This window comes from Dasypus novemcinctus, chromosome 11 (genome assembly GCF_030445035.2).
Source record: "Dasypus novemcinctus isolate mDasNov1 chromosome 11, mDasNov1.1.hap2, whole genome shotgun sequence".
NCBI lineage: Eukaryota > Metazoa > Chordata > Mammalia > Cingulata > Dasypodidae > Dasypus > Dasypus novemcinctus.
This window is the reverse complement of record NC_080683.1, coordinates 114,994,408-115,011,737: the sequence shown is the minus strand read 5'-3', so window position 1 is coordinate 115,011,737 and position 17,330 is coordinate 114,994,408. Positions and strand designations below refer to the sequence as shown.

The 17,330-nt window shown below is 39.5% G+C and overlaps 1 protein-coding gene across 10 annotated transcripts in view; it reads left to right on the top strand.

Moving 5' to 3' along the window:
* The window catches only part of AHI1 (Abelson helper integration site 1), a 231,387-nt gene that overhangs the window by 134,967 nt on the left and 79,090 nt on the right, over window positions 1-17,330 (top strand). For all 10 annotated transcript variants that reach the window (XR_002798591.3, XR_009188071.2, XR_011650147.1 and 7 more), the window contains one exon: window positions 8,097-8,152. Coding sequence is in view for 7 of the 10 variants with exons in the window: in XM_058307518.2 (XP_058163501.1) it covers window positions 8,097-8,152 (56 nt within the window). In the remaining 3 variants the exon portion in view is untranslated. The remainder of the gene's footprint in view (window positions 1-8,096; window positions 8,153-17,330) is intronic.

Below are 17,330 nucleotides of genomic sequence, written 5' to 3'. Positions count from 1 at the left end.
ACAATTAAAGTCACAACAAGCCCACAAAGGTGAAATACAAAGTTGTGACCAATGAGGAATTACAGTCTACTCCAAAAGAATTGCATGAGTTTTCCAATTTAAATAGAAATAAGTCAGAGAAATATATGTGGGAATGGATATTAAGGATGTGGGATAATGGTGGAAGGAATATAAAGTTGGGCCAGGCTGAATATATTGATATGGGCCCCCACCAAGCAGAGATTCTGGATTCAGTGTTATAGCTCGAATGGTTAGACAGGGCTCTAACAGTTCATTCAGGTGGCTGTCTGGAACATGGACCAAAAAATGGCCAGCATTGCCTGAGGTCTAGAGAGACCAGAATTGCTCTGGTATATTGTAGATGAGGAGATCCGAAGACTTAGAGAGATTGGCATGTTAGAAGGGATTTACCATGTAAGACTTGCCCATCCACTCCAGGAAGGTCCAGGGGACACAACTTCCACCAGGACTGTGAGGAATAAATTTGTGAGACTTAATTCCATCTTCCCTGAAGAGCTCTGTGGTTACTCTTCTCTGTAGGTCAGATATTACTGTGGGAACTGCTGTCATGGAATTAGGATCCTTATACATTATGGGGATGATTGGATCCCAGGCTGGCAGAAGCCAATTGGCAGCACTTAATTGCCAAAAACAAGGTGGGTGTGGCTACCACACTAAAAAAAGCAAACTCAAAGCAACAGTAAATGTAGTCTGAGACTCATACACCATGGCATTGCCTGTGGGGTATCAAGAAGTAAAGTAGATGGGCAGTCTACTAAATTCCTATTTGATCTTTATAAACAGAGGAGTTCTAGATCTAGTGAGCAAAACCCTAACTTAAATTTTGGAAACAGCCCCTTAATCAATTCCCAGACTTGAGACAGTTTACATACCCAGAGTCCCTTGAATGAGGGGAAGGCAGTTCCCCTTGGGGAAGGATCTTGTTACACTGCCAGAAATTTATACTGTTAATCTTCTAACTTTTCCCAGAGAGACCTATGACCTTTTACCAGGGTTATTGTGCATTGGGGAAAAGGAAATGATCAGACATTTGAGGAATTATTAGACACTGGCTTAGAAGTGACATTAATTCCAGGAGAGACAAAACATCACTGTGGTCTACTAGTTAGAGTAAGGACTTATGAGAGTTAGGTGAGCAATGGAGTTTTGGCTCTGATCCAACGGTGGGTCCAGCAAGCCCCTGGATTCATTCTGTGGTTATTTCCCCAGGTCCAGAATGCATAATTGGAATAGACATATCAGCAACTGGCAGAATGCCTACAGTGGATCACTGATTTGTGGAATGAGATCTATTATGGTAGTAAATGCCAAGAGGAAGCCACTAGAATTGACCGTATCTAGCAAAATAGTAAATCAAAAGCATTGCCAGATTCCTGGAGGGATTACAGACTCAGTGCTACCACCAGGGATTTGAAAGATGCAGGGGTGATGATTCCTACCACAGCCCTGTTCAATTCTATTTGGTCTGTGCAGGAAACAGATGGCTTTTGGATGATGACAGTAGATTATCATAAACTTAACCAGGTGGCAACTCCAATTGCAGCTGCTGTTCCAGATGTGGTTTGATTGCTTGAGTAAATCAACACATCCTCTGGTACCTGGTATGCAGCTATTGATCTGGCAAATGCTTTTTTCACAGTTGCCAGTAGTGAAGAGCATCAGAAACAGTTTGCTTTCTCCTGGGAAGGCCAGCAGTATACCTTTACTGTCCTGCCTCTGTGGTATAACAACTCTCCAGCCCTATGTTGTATATTGTCCACAGGGACCTTGATCATCTCTCCCTTCCACAAGATTTCACAGTTGTCCATTATATTGATGATAACATGCTGATGGGACCTAGTGAGCAAAAAGTAGCAACTATTGTAGGCTTGTTTGTGAGTTATTTGCTTGAGAGAGGATGGGAGATAAATCCAACAGGAATCCAGGGGCCATCTACCTTGGTGAAATTTCTTGGTGTCAGTTGGAGGAGGCATGTCAGGATACCCCTTCTTAAGTGAAGGATAAGCTGTTGCATTTGGCCAGCCCTTTGACCAAAAAAGACACAACACTTTGTCGGCCTCTTCAGATTTTGGGAATGCCATATTCCTCATTTGGGTTTCCTACTATGATTCATTTACTTAGTGACCAGAAAAACTGCTAGTTTTGAGTGGGGACCAGAACAAGAGAAGGTTCTGCAGCAGCTCCAGGCTACTGTGCAAGCTGTACGTTCCACTTAGGCCAAATGATACAGCAGATTCAGTGGTGCTGGGAGTGTCAGTGGCAAATAGAGATGCCGTTTGGAGCCTTTGGAAGACCCCTATAGGAGAATCACAATGCAGACCCTTGGGATTTTGGAGCAAATCCCTGCCATCCCCTGCAAATAACTACTCTCCTTTTGAAAAACAGCTTTTGGCCTGCTACTGGGCCTTCGTCAAGATTGAATGTTTAACCATGGGCCACCAAGTTACCATGAGACCTGAATCGCCTATCATGAGCTGAAAGTTGTATGACCCACCAAACCATAAAGTTAGGCATGCACAGCAGCACTCCATCCTAAAGTAGAAGTGGTATATAAGAGATAGGGCTCGAGCAGGTCCTGAAGGCACAAGTAAGTTACATGAGAAAATGGTCCAAATGCCCATGATTTCCACTTCTGCCACATTATCTTCTCTTTCCTAGCCTACAGCTGTGACTTCTTGGGGAGTTCCTTAGAACTCACCAGATGACTGAGGAAGAGAAAGCTCAGGCCTGATTTACAGATGACTCTGCATGATATGCCAGTATCACCCAAAAGTGGGCAGTTACAGCATTGCAGTCCCTTTCTGGGATGTCCCTGAAGGACAGTGGTGAGAGCAGATCTTCCCAGTGGGTGGAACTTCGAGCAGTGCCCCTGGTTGGTCATTTTCTTGGAAGGAGAAATGATTGGAGTTGTGTTGGTACACTGATTCATGGGCTGTTGTCAGTGGTCTGACTGGATGATCAGGGACCTAGAAGGAACATGGTTGGAAAATTTGTGACAGAGGTCTGGGAAGAGGTATGTGGATAGACCTTTCTGAGTGGGCAGTAAACATGAAAATATTTGTGCCCCACATGTGTGCTCACCAGAGGATGATTTCATAAGAGGAAGGTTTTAATAATTAAGTGAATAAGATGACCTGTTCTGTGGTTCGCACACAACCTCTTACCCTTCCACTCCTGTCTTTGTCCAGTGGGCTCATGAACAAAGTGGTGGTAGGGATGGAGGTTATACATGGGCTCAGCAACATGGGCTTTCCCTCACCAAAACCAATCTGGCTACTGCCACTATTGAGTGCCCAGTCTGCCAGCAGCAGAGACCCACACTCAGCCCCCAATATGGCACCATTCCCTGAGATAATCAGCCTGCTACCTGGTGGCAGGTTGATTACATTGGACCACTTCCATCATGGAAGGGGCAGCAGTTTGTTCTAAATGGAATAGACGTGTACTCCAGATATCGGTTTGCCTTCCCTGCATGCAATGCTTCTTCCAAAACTACCATCTGTGGACTTACCCAGTATCTTATCCACTGCCATAGTATTTCACACAGCATCGCTTCTGATCAAGGAATCCACTTCACAGCAAATGATATGCAGGAATGGGCACATGCCCATGGAATTAACTGGTCTTATCATGTTCCCCATCATCCTTAAGCAGCTGGATTGATAGGACAGTGGAATGACCTTTTGAAGACTCAAGATGCCAGCTAGGTGGCAGTACCTTGCAGGGCTGGGGCAGTGTTCACCAGGAGGCTGTGTATGCTCTAAATCAGCATCCACTCTATGGTGCTGTTTCTCCCACAGTCATGATTCACAGGTCCTAGAATCAAGGAGTGAAAATGGTAGTGGCATCACTCACTATTACCCCTAAGGATCCACTAGGAAAATGTTTGCTTCCGGTACCTGCAACCTTAAGCTCTACTGGTCTACAGGTCTTAGTTCCAAAAGGAGGAGTACTTCTACCAGGGAACACATCAATGATTCCATTGAACTGGAAGTTAAAGACTGCTAGTTGGCCACTTTGAGCTCCTCATGCTTCTGAGTCAACAGGAAAAAAAAGGGAATTACTGTTCTGGCTGGGGTGACTGATCTTGACTATCAAGGGGAAATAGGACTGCATCTACACAGTGGAGGTAAAGAATACAGGAGAGGCATCTCTTAGTATTAGCATACCCTGTGAATAAAGTCAGTGGAAAATTGCAACCCAATCCAGGTAGGACTAACAATGGCCGAGAATCTTCAGGATTGAAGGTTTAGGACACACCGCCATGCAAAGAATGCTTAGATGCTGAGGGTAAAGGGAACATGGAATGGGTAGTGGAAGAAGGTAATAGTAAATATGAACTTAAGCCAGAAATGAAGACTGTAATGGTAATAAATATTTCTTCCTTGTTTTGTTATGAGTTTGTATATGTACATAAAATGAATATCTTTGTTTTCTTCCCTATCCTTTCCCCTTATCCCATGATATAAGTTGTATTAGTTCTATGTCATAGTATTTAATGGTGTCAAGTTTAAGAGTAAATATTATCCAAGGAGGGATTCAGTATGTTTCTAGTTGTACACAGGATGATTGAATATTGTTAGGTGGGGGGGGGGGATTATATATTAGTATGTGTATGGGTATATATATGTATGTCTTATTGTTTTTATGTAGTGATTAAGTATGGTTTAAGGTGATGTGGATGGCTGCCAAGTTGATAAGGAGTGCACTGTGATGGTTAGGCTAATGCGAAAACTCTGCCAGGTAATGGTGCCTAGTTGTTCAGTCAAGCAAACTCTGGGCTAATTGTAATACAAGGGCATTTCATGAATTTAATCATCAATGGGTTGTTTGCATATATGGCTGATCATATCTACAATCAACTGAGGAGATTGCCATCAGCAGTGAGTGCTGTGTCATCCATTCTGGTCACTCAGTTGAAGGCCTTAAAAGGGGACGTGATTTCAGCATTCAGGGAAAGAATTCCCATCTCTACTTCAGACAGCTAACATTTCCTGGGGAACTCTTTGAGGATCTTCATCAGATTCCCTGGCTTGCAGCTTGCCCTATGGAATTTGGACTTGTGCATCCTCTTGACCACATGAGACAATTTTATAAAATCTCAAACTATTTATAGATATCTCCTGTTGGTTCTGTTTCCTTAGAGAACCCTGGCTAATATTGGAGATAAAAATGATTATTTTATAATATAATATTTAGTTTAGAATGTAGCACTCTACACAGTTAACTTTATTATCTCATTTAACTCTTACTGACATCTTATGAAAGAGACAGCATTAATATCCTCGTCTTACAAATGGTTGATGGAAACCTAGAGGTTAAATGTGCTTTCCAACTCAAACAACCACTGGGACCTAGAACTTAATGGAAATGTTCCTCCTGCTTCAAAACCTCTGCTTCCTAAAATGGCCACATTTTTGCATCTGAGTCGCCTAGTACATGGCCTCCAGAGAGCAGTAAATGTTACTGATCTATTGATTTACTTTGTATATGCTGTATATTCTTATTAAGTTCATTTTGAGATAATCTAATTAAAACCTATTCCATGACAAATTGGACATTTTAACTATATTTCTGCACAATTAATATATTTAAATGAGCAAAAACTTAGCTCAGAACATAAATACAAAAATGTATTTTCATTTTATTGAATGTTTTCCAGAGAGCAAGCTACTTGTTATTATGGGCTTTCACTTGTGATTATACCTGAAGAAAATTAAAAAGAGATACATATCTAGATTTTTTTTAAAGTAAAATTCACTTAAAATAGGAAATTGTTTTGTGACATTTTTCATTAAACTTACTCCTTTCTAAAGACTCTTTACTGCAAGTTTGAACCGCATTTATGACCATTCCCAAGCGACGTTATTTCTCTTGGAAATCTAACTTTAAAACTAAAATTATAACTTGTAAAATTCTAGTTTTCAACACATTCTTTTCCTGAAATTCAATCTTTAAAATATGTAGTTTTTTTTCTTTTGTACAGTAATTGGGTAAGTTGAGAGTGTAAGATTTTTGGTTTTTGTTTGCATTATTGTAAAGTCACTTCTAATTGCATAATTATTTTAAAATCAACCTAGGTCAGATATAGCAGTCACATTACAATAATGAGAAAACACGTAAGATGTTGCTGGTGTGACAACTCAGTGCAAAAGGCCATGTGCCATGCAAACTGAGTTGGTGATTGCAGCTGTCAGAGTATGGGGGCCGGGCATTGGGGATTACACTGTTTGTTCTGAATACAAGAATCTGCATTTATTTGAATATTGTCCAATATGTATTTATATATTTTTAAAAATTTTAACACTTCAATCTAAGAAGCTTAAAGACTGTGTTACTCTATGAATATGAATGAAAGTATGTCTTCTCCATCGAAATTACCTTGGAAACTATTATATACATTTAAGGCAAAACCCTATTAATTTACTCTGTGTATTTCTTCAGAAACAGACATCTCTGTTTTACTAGCCTTTTACCTTTTAAGGTCAGAAATCACAATTTATTCCTCCTTGATTATCCCTGAGTACTAAGTAGCCACTCAATAATATCCATTGATTGAGTGAGGGTAACAAGTGTGAGTGCCTTTTGCTACACTGACAAACAATTGATGTTGAAAGAATTTTTTTAATGTAATAAAAACGATATGGTTTTAAAATTTAAAAATGATATCTCATGATACTTTGTTCATTTTGAATATACTCTTGCAAAATGATAACAAGGGATTATTCTGTGTTGATCATGCTTAATCCCTTATCATAAGAAAAAGGAGTTAAAGCCTTCTAAAGGAGAGGAACTAGCACTTTATTTGAACCAGGAATCTTGCTGATTGCTAGTAACATACATTGCCATCCTCACCTCTAAACAGCCCTGTGCGTGACAGCCATGAGCTATTTTCTAATGTCCTAACTCAGATGTTGGTTTGCTGACAGCCAGAGATTGAAAATGTGATAGACTGTCTGTCTACCATACAGAGAGTCGAGGGTTCTATACCCAGGGCCTCCAGGACCATGGCGAGCTGGCCCATGCACAGTGCTGCAGCATGCAAGGAGTACCCTGCCACGCAGGGGTGTCCCCCGTGTAGGGGAGCCCCACGCGCAAGGAGTGGGCCTCACAAGGAGAGCCGCCCTGTGTGAAAAAAATGCAGCCCGCCCAGGGGTGGCGCTGCACAAACAGAGAGCTGACACAGCAAGATGACGCATCAAAGAGAGATGCAGTTTCCCAGTGCCGCCTGATAATACAAGCGGACACAGAAGAACACACAGTGAATGGACACAGAGCAGACAACGGGGCGGGGGTGGGGGGATGGCAGAAGGGGAGAGAAATAAAATAAATGTTAAAAAAAAAAAAGTAAATGAGACCCACCCCTGTGTTCCTTTTAACATAAGCTAGACTTTGATCAGTATCTTTACAGATGAAATGTTTTATATCCTTAAAGCTGTTTATTACAAAGACATGCAGTCAAGGACATTGGGAACAAAAAGATAAGTCCATATGTGATCAAAGGATTTTCCCCAAGTTTAGCAGGCTATGTTATTTTAAAGGAGAGAATCAGAGGAATATTTTTTTTCCTCAGACACTCCATGATGTTTGAGTAAAATAAATAGTAGAATATATCATGGTAGGAAGTCAGGTGATCAAAGAGAAATTCCAGTAGACTTATTTATTCTTTCTGAGAAAATAAGGAAGTGATTTCTTTCTTAGCCTTTGTGATCAGATTTTTATGAAAACTTGATGACCTCCATTCAGCAGTAAAACTTTCATGGAAGAAAGACAGCAGAGCCCAGACAATGGCGTGAGATTTGAGCAGCGAGCAGGATGTGGATGTATCTTGTGCCATTGTGGACACTGCGTGAATTAAAAGTAGGCCAAGCTAACCTTGACTCAGTCTCTTAGGAACTAAACCCTCCAGCTGTTTCTGACCACAGGACTTATGGTATGACTTTAAAGGATCCTGTCATCCAAGCGAGACTCATTTTTCATAAGCTCTAAGAGTCCTGGTCTTACAAACAAGAATGTTTTCAAAATAAAATGGACAGGCATAATAAGCAAATATTCACAGTTTTCTCTTTTCACAGGGAATATCAGCAGAGAAAAAAAGCCTTGTAACCATCATGTTGATACAGCACCAACGGTAAGGCAATCTTTCTGCATTGTTAATACTGCCGAGAAGCTGCAAAATGGCACTGGTTACCATGACCCAAAATGCCAATGTAGAAAACTCTTAAGGCTGCCCTTCAGCCAAAAGTTCTCTCTCCTAATGAATATTAATCTCATGCTTTCTGTTCAATGCAGGAAACATTAATTTTTGCTACTTTTGCCAAAATAGAAGAAAATAAAATTCTGTATCATTTTTAGGGCTATTATTTTAGGGATATTATGAACAGAATTTTTTTATTTAAAAATAGTCAATGATTTTGATAAAGTAATGTAGATTTTTATGCAAATTGATTTGTTTTTCTTAAAATGTTATTTTGTGCACTGTCATTACTGCTTACAGTAATGTTTGTCATTGACAGAAGATCATTATGCTTTATGTCTTTTACAGGTTACTTTGCTAAATTATACATAGAAATGAAATATTGTCTTTTATCCCACATGTGTTAATCCTAAAAAACCATGAGTTGTTTAGCAATTATATTATCTGTTTTACTATATTTTTTTAAATTATAGAAGATCATCTAGAAGGAAGACAATTAAATTTCCCTTTTTGTCTCTGAATTTAATATTTAGTGTAAAATATACATCAATCGCTAGTTCCCAGTTGCCAGATTCATAAGATGATCTAGAGTTATCTTGTTTTCCCTGAGTATAATTTTATTTTTTGTCCTTTCTTTGTAAGTATCTCACGTGCCCCATATGATTTATTTCCTATTGTGAGAAAGATTTAGTAATGTCTCTTTTATGAAAATAAAGATTTAGTATTAATTTTTCTCAAAGATTTTCTACTTGTGATCCATATGTATCCATATAATTGATTGAACATATTTGATAACTTAATATTTGGGTATCCAGAAAGGACCAGTGTATAAGAAATTAGTCCTCGGCCTGACCCTAAAAGGACACACTTAGCTATAGGACGTGTTTTAGTTATCCTATAGTAAGTATGCTAACAATTAGCCATGATATTATATATATTTTATTGTTTAATGTTAAAAATTGAAGGCTAATTATTAAGGAAATAGTTTTTAACGTATTTGAATAATATGTTCAATTGGATTACTTTTCATACCTTTGAAGGTGATTGTATTCCTGTAGGCTTTACTACTGTGGCACCTGTGTTTACATTTCTGTTTTGTTTGTACTTTCTGAGACTTGGAAAAGTGCAACCTTCACCATTTTTTTCTTGCACCCTCCAGGCTGATTGTAGATTTCCGTGCTAATTACATGATGAAGTCATAGAGTCAAATCCTGGTGGTTTGAAATCATGAGAAATAATGCTCCTGACATATACAGTAGTGACCTCATGGATCTCAAAACAACGCTACAAATAGGAATGAAATCTAACACATAATAGTTTAGGCATTGCTGGATTAATTTAAAGAATAGCTCCTAATATACTACTAAGACTTTTCTCTGCAATCAGTAAGATTTAATGTGCTTGATTTGTACAGGTAGTCACCAAACACTTACAATTTCCCCAGCTTTTGACTTAAGCCAGGCTCCTTTTGGGTGTGATTTTCTGAAACAGGATTAGCCGCTGTTCTTTTGTCTCTTTTCTACAAACCACACATGCTCTGCTCTCCTCGCTCCCACAGTTTCCCAGCTGGTCGGCAGTTAACCATGGCCCTTTGCCTTCTAAATGGAGTCACAGTCTGTTTCCCACCCGAGGCCTTCTGGTCCCTTTGATAGTAAACTCTGATTTTTCTCAGAAAGATCATTTTACCTAATTTCCATTCTTTTAACCTGTGCATCCTTTCCCAAAAGGATTTATTTTTACTTTTATTTTTTTATTTATTTCTCCCCCCACCCCCCACCGATACCCCCTTTGTCTGCTCTCTGTGTCCATTCATGCTGTGTTCTTCTGTGTCTGCTTGTATTCTCATTAGGCGGTTCCAGGAACTGATCCTTGGACCTTCTGGAGTGGGAGAAAGGCAATTGCTCTCTTTAGCCGCCTCATCTCCCTGTTCTGCTATGTCTTCTTATTTTTTCTCCTCTCTGTCTCTTGTTGTGTCATCTTGCTGCGCCAGCTCTCTGCATCGGCTGGCACTCCTGTGCGGGGCGGCTTTTTGCTGTGCCAGCTCTCTGCATCGGCTGGCACTCCTGTGCGGGGCGGCTTTCTGCGCGGCACGGCATTCCCACGCATGGTGGCACTCCTGCATGGGGCAACATTCCCGCATGGGCCGGCACTACACGTGGGCCAGCTTGCCCTCACCTGGAGGCCTGGGCTTCGAACCCTGGACCTCCTGTATGGTAGACGGAAGCCCAATTGGTTGAGCCACATCGTTTCCCTCCCTAGAGGATTTAAAAGAAGGAAACGTTTGGAAGTAAGGGAAATAGGAAGGAGTCTGTTTAACAAGTTGAGATAACCATGTACCAGAACTGTGTACTACAGGACTGGCCCCCAAAGGAGAGATGCCGTGATTTAAAAGTCACTTTCTGGAGCCTGAATAAAAAAATAGGGAGTGGGCCAGGATTTTAGAATGGCTGAAGCTGGGGCCCTGAATGACTTCTTGCTTTCATGCTTAGCCCCCTAGTTTTCCAACTTTCTCCTCTACCCTAAACACTCCCACCTCCCTCTTGAGGGAACCCCTGCTCAGGTACCACCAGGCATGACTTGGGTCTGGGGGGTTGAAGATGCCAGTTACAGCTTCTTGGCAGAGAGAAAAGTGAGCACATGAGAATTTCTCAAGTCTCTATAGCAGGGAAAGCTGTGCTTCTTTATATTCCAACTTGGATCTTGAATGACGTTTTCAGTAAATTTATGGTTACAGGCAATAGTTGATCCTCTGGCACTATAATACAGTGCGGTGTCCTTGAATTAAATAGAGGTGAGCTGGAGAAGAGACCCACTCTGTCCTTTTGTTCGGGGCTCACTCTTACTCTCTTTCCTTGTTTCCTCTTTTTTGTTTCCCTTTTATTGCAGGACTTAGACTTTTTTTTGAGTTTTTTATTTTTCACTGCTTTAGAAAATTTATTTTGTCTTTTTAAAAATGTGATGCTAGTTATCTTTAAAGTTCTTTTAAAAACATTCTTCAACTTATATGTCTCATAAAAATGGAAAGGTGAAATGATATATTTAGAATCACTGCGTTTCAAACAAGGCATTTAGTATTCTCTTCTGTTTATTTCTCTGCTTTCCTCCATCAAATTTTCAAATTCTGTTACTATAATCCAGATAAATATTACTAAATTATTGTTTTTAACTTTATATCTAGCCTCTTTTGAAAATATTTGACATTTGCAGTCAGGGTTATAATGGTTCTTTCGCCTGAACTCTACTTCTTTCCAAAGGTGACATTAAAACCTTATGCCAGCTCTTCCTCTTCCACCATCCCTCCTCTTGCCTTCAGTTCCTGAAGAGTTTGACCCAAAGCCATTAGATGAGGTGGAGCAAAACAGGCATCCACTCGGGAGCCCGGAGCCTGTGCCAGAAGTGGAGCCAGTGGGAAGGGGCAAGCTGGCCAGGGCTCCTCAGCTCACAAAGGCAAGATAGGGCAAGAAGGGCCTCTGTGCTGAGGGCAGCCTGCCCACGTTAGAGCCCAAGCTCTGGGATGAGGGCAGACCTGAGAGAGGTGGGCAGAGTGTGCTATAGGAGTGGGCGTGGGGGTGGGGGTGGTTGTGTCTGTGCCTCGTGGTCTGACGTGGGTTTTTGGAGCGCTAGGCATTGTGGAGGGCTTCCATTTGCGGCGTGGCCTGGTGTGGAGTATGGGGTCCATAGTGGCTGAGGAGGGCATCCTGCAGGAGAAGGGCTGACACTGTGATCAAGGGATCCTTACATATGTGGGGGCTGATAAAATATTTTAACAGATGCTGGGAGCCTGGTTTCTCACTTTGAGAAGAGAAAGTTACAAACATGGGAAGGTACCTCCTAGACGGATTGATGGATTGCAGTTGGAGGTATCAGTGTGAACTCATGGTTTTCCATTTGCAGAGAATGAGATGGACAGAGTAGGGAATGTAGGTATCAGTGCTCATGTACACACCAACGTATTTCCTAGCCCTGTCCCCTGACAGGGTCTGGGGGCAGCAACAGCCCAACTGAGGTCCCCTTGCACTCCCATCTGGACTTCCAAATTCCATTCGCCACAAAAAGGAACCAATACTTGCAGAAATTACTGATTCCAGAGCTGGGTCGGGAAAATACAAGATGAGCTTGCAGAGCATCTTTTTGTGCCAGAAAACAAGAACATGCTGAAAAAAAAGCTGGGGCCGTTTTAGAGAATGGAGTCAGCCTAAAGCAGGGGTTCTTAACCAGAGTCCATGGACCCCTGGGGGTCCGTGGCAAGATTTCAGGGGTTCCATGAGTTTGAATTGAAAAAAAAAAACTTATTATTTTTTCTGACCTCTAATTGAAATCTCACATTTCCTTCACTTATGAATGTATGTAATAAATAAATTACAGTCTCCTGACTGGCAAAGAAGGTTAAGCCCTGGCCTAAAGGGGCTCTCAATGGTCAAATCAGGGACCATTTGAGCTTTAAAATATTGTAACCTTTTGAATACAGTTGACATTTATGACTTCATACAGTTATTAAGAGATAAATGAATGAATTTAAAGTTTGATGTGGAATGGAATATTTGCACACTTTTAGAATACCTCCCCACAAAACACCTGTCTGTTGCAGAGGAGAAAAGGCTAACTTCTACTAGAAGTAGACACACCTTAAACAAGTGGTCAAAGCAAATCACAGCAGTAATGGGATAAACTGGAGTCATGTGCCACCTAGTAAGATGCAGTGGGAAGAACCTGCTTCTGTGGTATTCCTTCCAAAGTGGAATAACCTGAGCCTAATAATGAACAAACATCTGACAAACACAAATTGAGGGGCATTCAGGCAGCAGCTTACACTTATGTGTATTTCCATCTTTTCTCTAAGTTTGTGATGGTTTCAAAAAAAGTTATGCCATATACACAGATGTCATGATCTAAAACTGATCCGTTTCTTTTAGACATAAAGAATACCAAATCTGTTTGTGTGATGCCTTTAATAGAATATTTTTAAATCCCCACATGATATAACCTCTCCATCACAAAGAATTTAAACTCCTTTTAACTGTTAATATATCTCATCACCACTCACATGCTGAGCTTAGTTTTGTTCATGTCTGAGAATACATTTTTAAGTTATTTTTTCAAGAAATATAAAATGAGCATTATATTATCTGAGTCTACACATTTAAAACATCTGTTGTATGCCTTTACATACTTTAGCTTGACTGGGTTTTTAGTTATTTGGATATATAACCTTTCCATTCAAAATATGGAATTTAATAATCTTTTGCCTTCTGGCATTTTGTATTGCAGGAAAGACACAGACATCAGCCCAATTGTTATTCTTTTGTGTAGTCAGTTTGTTTTGCCTGCTCATGTATTATAATTGTTTTTTTATTCTATTTATACCTCATGTTCCTAGTTCAGATTTGAGGTTAAATGTGTGGCTTCTTTTTAGTGATTTTGTCTGTAATGATACTCAGACACTTTACTATTAAAGAAAAAGTGAATAAGACATCAGACCATCATAGTATAAAAATCCTTATGCATTAAATTATGTGAGAAGAATCAGATCATGCCACTTTAAGAAGTAATCTCTGCACCTGCTTATAGAATAGAGCAAGGGAAGTATGATATCAGACTCAGATTAATTAGAGGTCACTGTCTGAACCCTGAAAAGCAAGTGTAAAAGTTAGTTAATAGTTAAGTCAGCAGCTTAAGGAAGTGTTTCCCCCCACATGTTGTCTCTTCTTTGAGGTTATTATAGAAGGAACATAGTTAAGTGTTAAATGCCCTTTAATGAACAATAGTATGCACAGCAGATCTCACACATTTTCGTATTTTCTGGTGTAATTAATATCCACATAAAAGACACTGAAACATGATAAGCCATGCTGTGTATACAGAGTTTTCAGTGCTTTGAGGATTGTTTTTGAATGGACAGCTTCCTTTGAAAACTAATGTGATTAAATTCACATCACAGTATGGCCTGGTTTGATTAATAACTGATTTTTGTGAAGCTTCTACATTCCCCACCTCTAACAGTAACTAATATTACTCATTTCTTTTAATTTATTCAGTGTTCCTTCAGCTCTCATTAATGAGAACATATTTTCATTTAACAAGTAGATTTGGGGCAGTTTATAAATTACAGCTTACTTTTTCACAAAGCCCACACATCTACCACAGCAGTTTGAAATAAAGTCCAGGCTGCCACATCAGGATTATACCATGTATTGAACACTTTGCCATTCATCTGAGTATTGCTTTAGTCATAAAGAACTAAAATATCTTAGCCTGATGGGAAATTGAAATGGTGATTCATTCTGCATAATCATAAAACCAATTTAACAGGCTATTAAAAGTCAATTCTGCAATTGTACTCCTAGGTTTTCAAAGGATTGATTGATAAATTTTTGTTGCCTATTTTTCATTAGTAGTAAACTTTAATAAATTTAGGCTACTTTATTATTCTAAAAATACTTCTAAGGTGTTTGTGTTGTTGCTTGGCTCTCATACAAATTAAATTTGATTGTGTATCTTTTGGGTTATCTAATATTCGTACTTATTATATAACATTTTTAGTTTTTATTGCTAGATTGTACTCATTGTTTAGCCCATTTTCTGGGTTCATTAAGAGTGCTACATATTGAGTTATACTTTTGTGTAATATATTTTATACATATATTTATGTTAAATATGCCTGTTTTACATTTTAACATAATATTTTGAGCAGCATGTTTATGAGTAAATGCATGAATTCAAGTGAAATGTCTTTGATCCAAATGAAACACTTTATTTTCTCCAGTCTGTAGAATTTACCAGGAATTCAGTGTGTAAACTGGGGTGACTGTGTCCCTATAAAACTCATAAAATGGAACCTATGGCTAACCTCTCCCTGTAGATAATTACAAGGTGGAGAGGGAACCGATAAACTATAAGCTTTTATAACTTAAGTCATAAAAGAACCTGTTTGCATTTGTCAAAAAAGAAGCAACTCGAAAGCAGTTCTATTGAAATTTCTATGTAAAATTCAAATAGATTCTTTTTTAAGATCACTTGTAAGTTGTCCATTCTTAAATACTGCACATTAAATTTTTCCTAGGCATTGTAAATTATGAAGCTGAGTTTGATTTTTCACATTTGCATTCTCTACTGAAAATTTTAAAATTAAAGACTTTCTTCCTAGACTTTTCCCCCCAAAAGTCCCTTTTGGCTTTGCTAAATTTTTCTATCTGGTGCACCTTTAAAATTCTGAAAATTACATTTTGTTAGAAGACTATAACATAATAGTTGCATAAGCTGAATGTGTTTCTAAATAATCAGCAAATATTAGGTACACAGCATGCATAATATAGTACCAGACCAAGCACTGGGTGGGCATAGGAATGGTGCTGGTAAAGGGGAAATAAAAAAATACTAAACATAGTTTGCATCTTTGAGTAGCTCTTAGTCTTGTTGGGGTAGTGAGTTGTAAATATTAAATCCCATATATGATAAAAGTTCAGAGCAATAATGGAAGCGATGTCACTAAGGCAGTTGATGTTTCAGTAGAAAACTATGGCATAGGCATGAAGCACTCCAGGAATTCCCAGAACTGAAATGGTTTGGGAAGGCTGTTTAGAGTAGGAAGGTATGAAGCTGATTCTTTAGAAACGATGAGACTTGTAAGGAGTAGCAGTATGACCCAGTTTGAAGCAGATTGTTTAAGAATGTGAGATATTGGAAGATTGGAAAAGGTGTTTCGGGTGTGACTTCTGAAGACCAATGGATATCACATAAAGAATTAAGACTATTAGTATAAGCAAGAGTAAAGCATTTGAGCATGAGAATATGGTCAGAAAGGTAAAGATATTACAATAGAAACAGCTCATGAAATAGGAGTGGAATGGATATAGGAAGGAGGTGAATGAGCTGTGGAGCAACCAAAACCACACTTGAGGTGATAAGGATTGGATAAAGAAGGGGCAGTGGAGATGGAAAGGACTTGTGCTTATAAGAAATACTTGGAAATTAGAACTGACAAAAGGGACTCAGAAGAAAAGTGATAAAAAGGTGATGACTCCATGACTGCAAGCTTAGGTTACTAATAAAACGATGACCCCCATTAACATATTTGGAAAAAAGTAGGAAAGATGATTTTTAGTGAATAGTGGATTCAGTTTTAGACATGTATATTTAAGGTAACTGTAGTTCTTGAACAAATAAAAATGTTCAGAGAAGAGGAAATGTAGGCTTGGATCTTAGAAAAGAGGATGAGTTTGAAGATTTAATAACTTTGTTATACCTGATTGAGCTGTATTCTATAGCTTTTGAGTCCAGAAAGGAGCTCCAGTGCTCAGATCTGTCCTAGATGTGGGAGATCATGTGCATCGTCATGGATATCCATACACAGCAGGTGTCCAAAGACCCCTTCCACCAGGAACCAGTCTCCTCTTACCCACCTCCTACATCCTATTCTCCATGGAGTAATTTATCCAGAGCACAAATATGATACTGTATTGAAGGTCCTTTGGTGCACCCCACCACCTACCAGTGGAAAATGGAGATATTTAGTATATCCCCTGAGGCCCTGAGGCCACCTGTTTGAACTTATCTCCAATCTTTCCCCAAAATTCATCCTGATCATTCAAAACTACCTGCATTTCCCTAAGTGTGCTTGGTCTTTCACATTCACAAGCAGTATTGAGAGATGGGTTAAGAACACTGATTCTGGGAAGAGCACAGGCACAAAATGGTGGAGTAGGAAGTTTTACAAATCACTCTCTCCATTAAAAAGTTAAGGAGCAGGAAAAAGAGACTAGAATTAACTAGGTGGTAAGCCTGAAGTCAGAATGGACATTTAAAACAACTACAGGAATAAGTGTCAAAAGAAAGTGAGAGGCTGCCAAGAGGTCAGCTTTCGTAAGTGAAAGCAAGAAATGACCAGGCTGCATTGCTCAGCTCTCCTGCAGTGGCTACAGAAATGGCTGTGGATATGGCACTGCAGCCCAGATTCCAGTGGCCAGCAGGGGCCAGAGCTGGCAGAGGAAAACTCCTCTTCCTAAAGTTAAGGTTCAGGGTTGAGATCATTCTGGGGGATGGAAGAGAAACCAGCACAGAAACTAGACTCAGTTTTGGCCCACTTGGCAGCAGTGCCTCCAGCCTCCCATCAGCA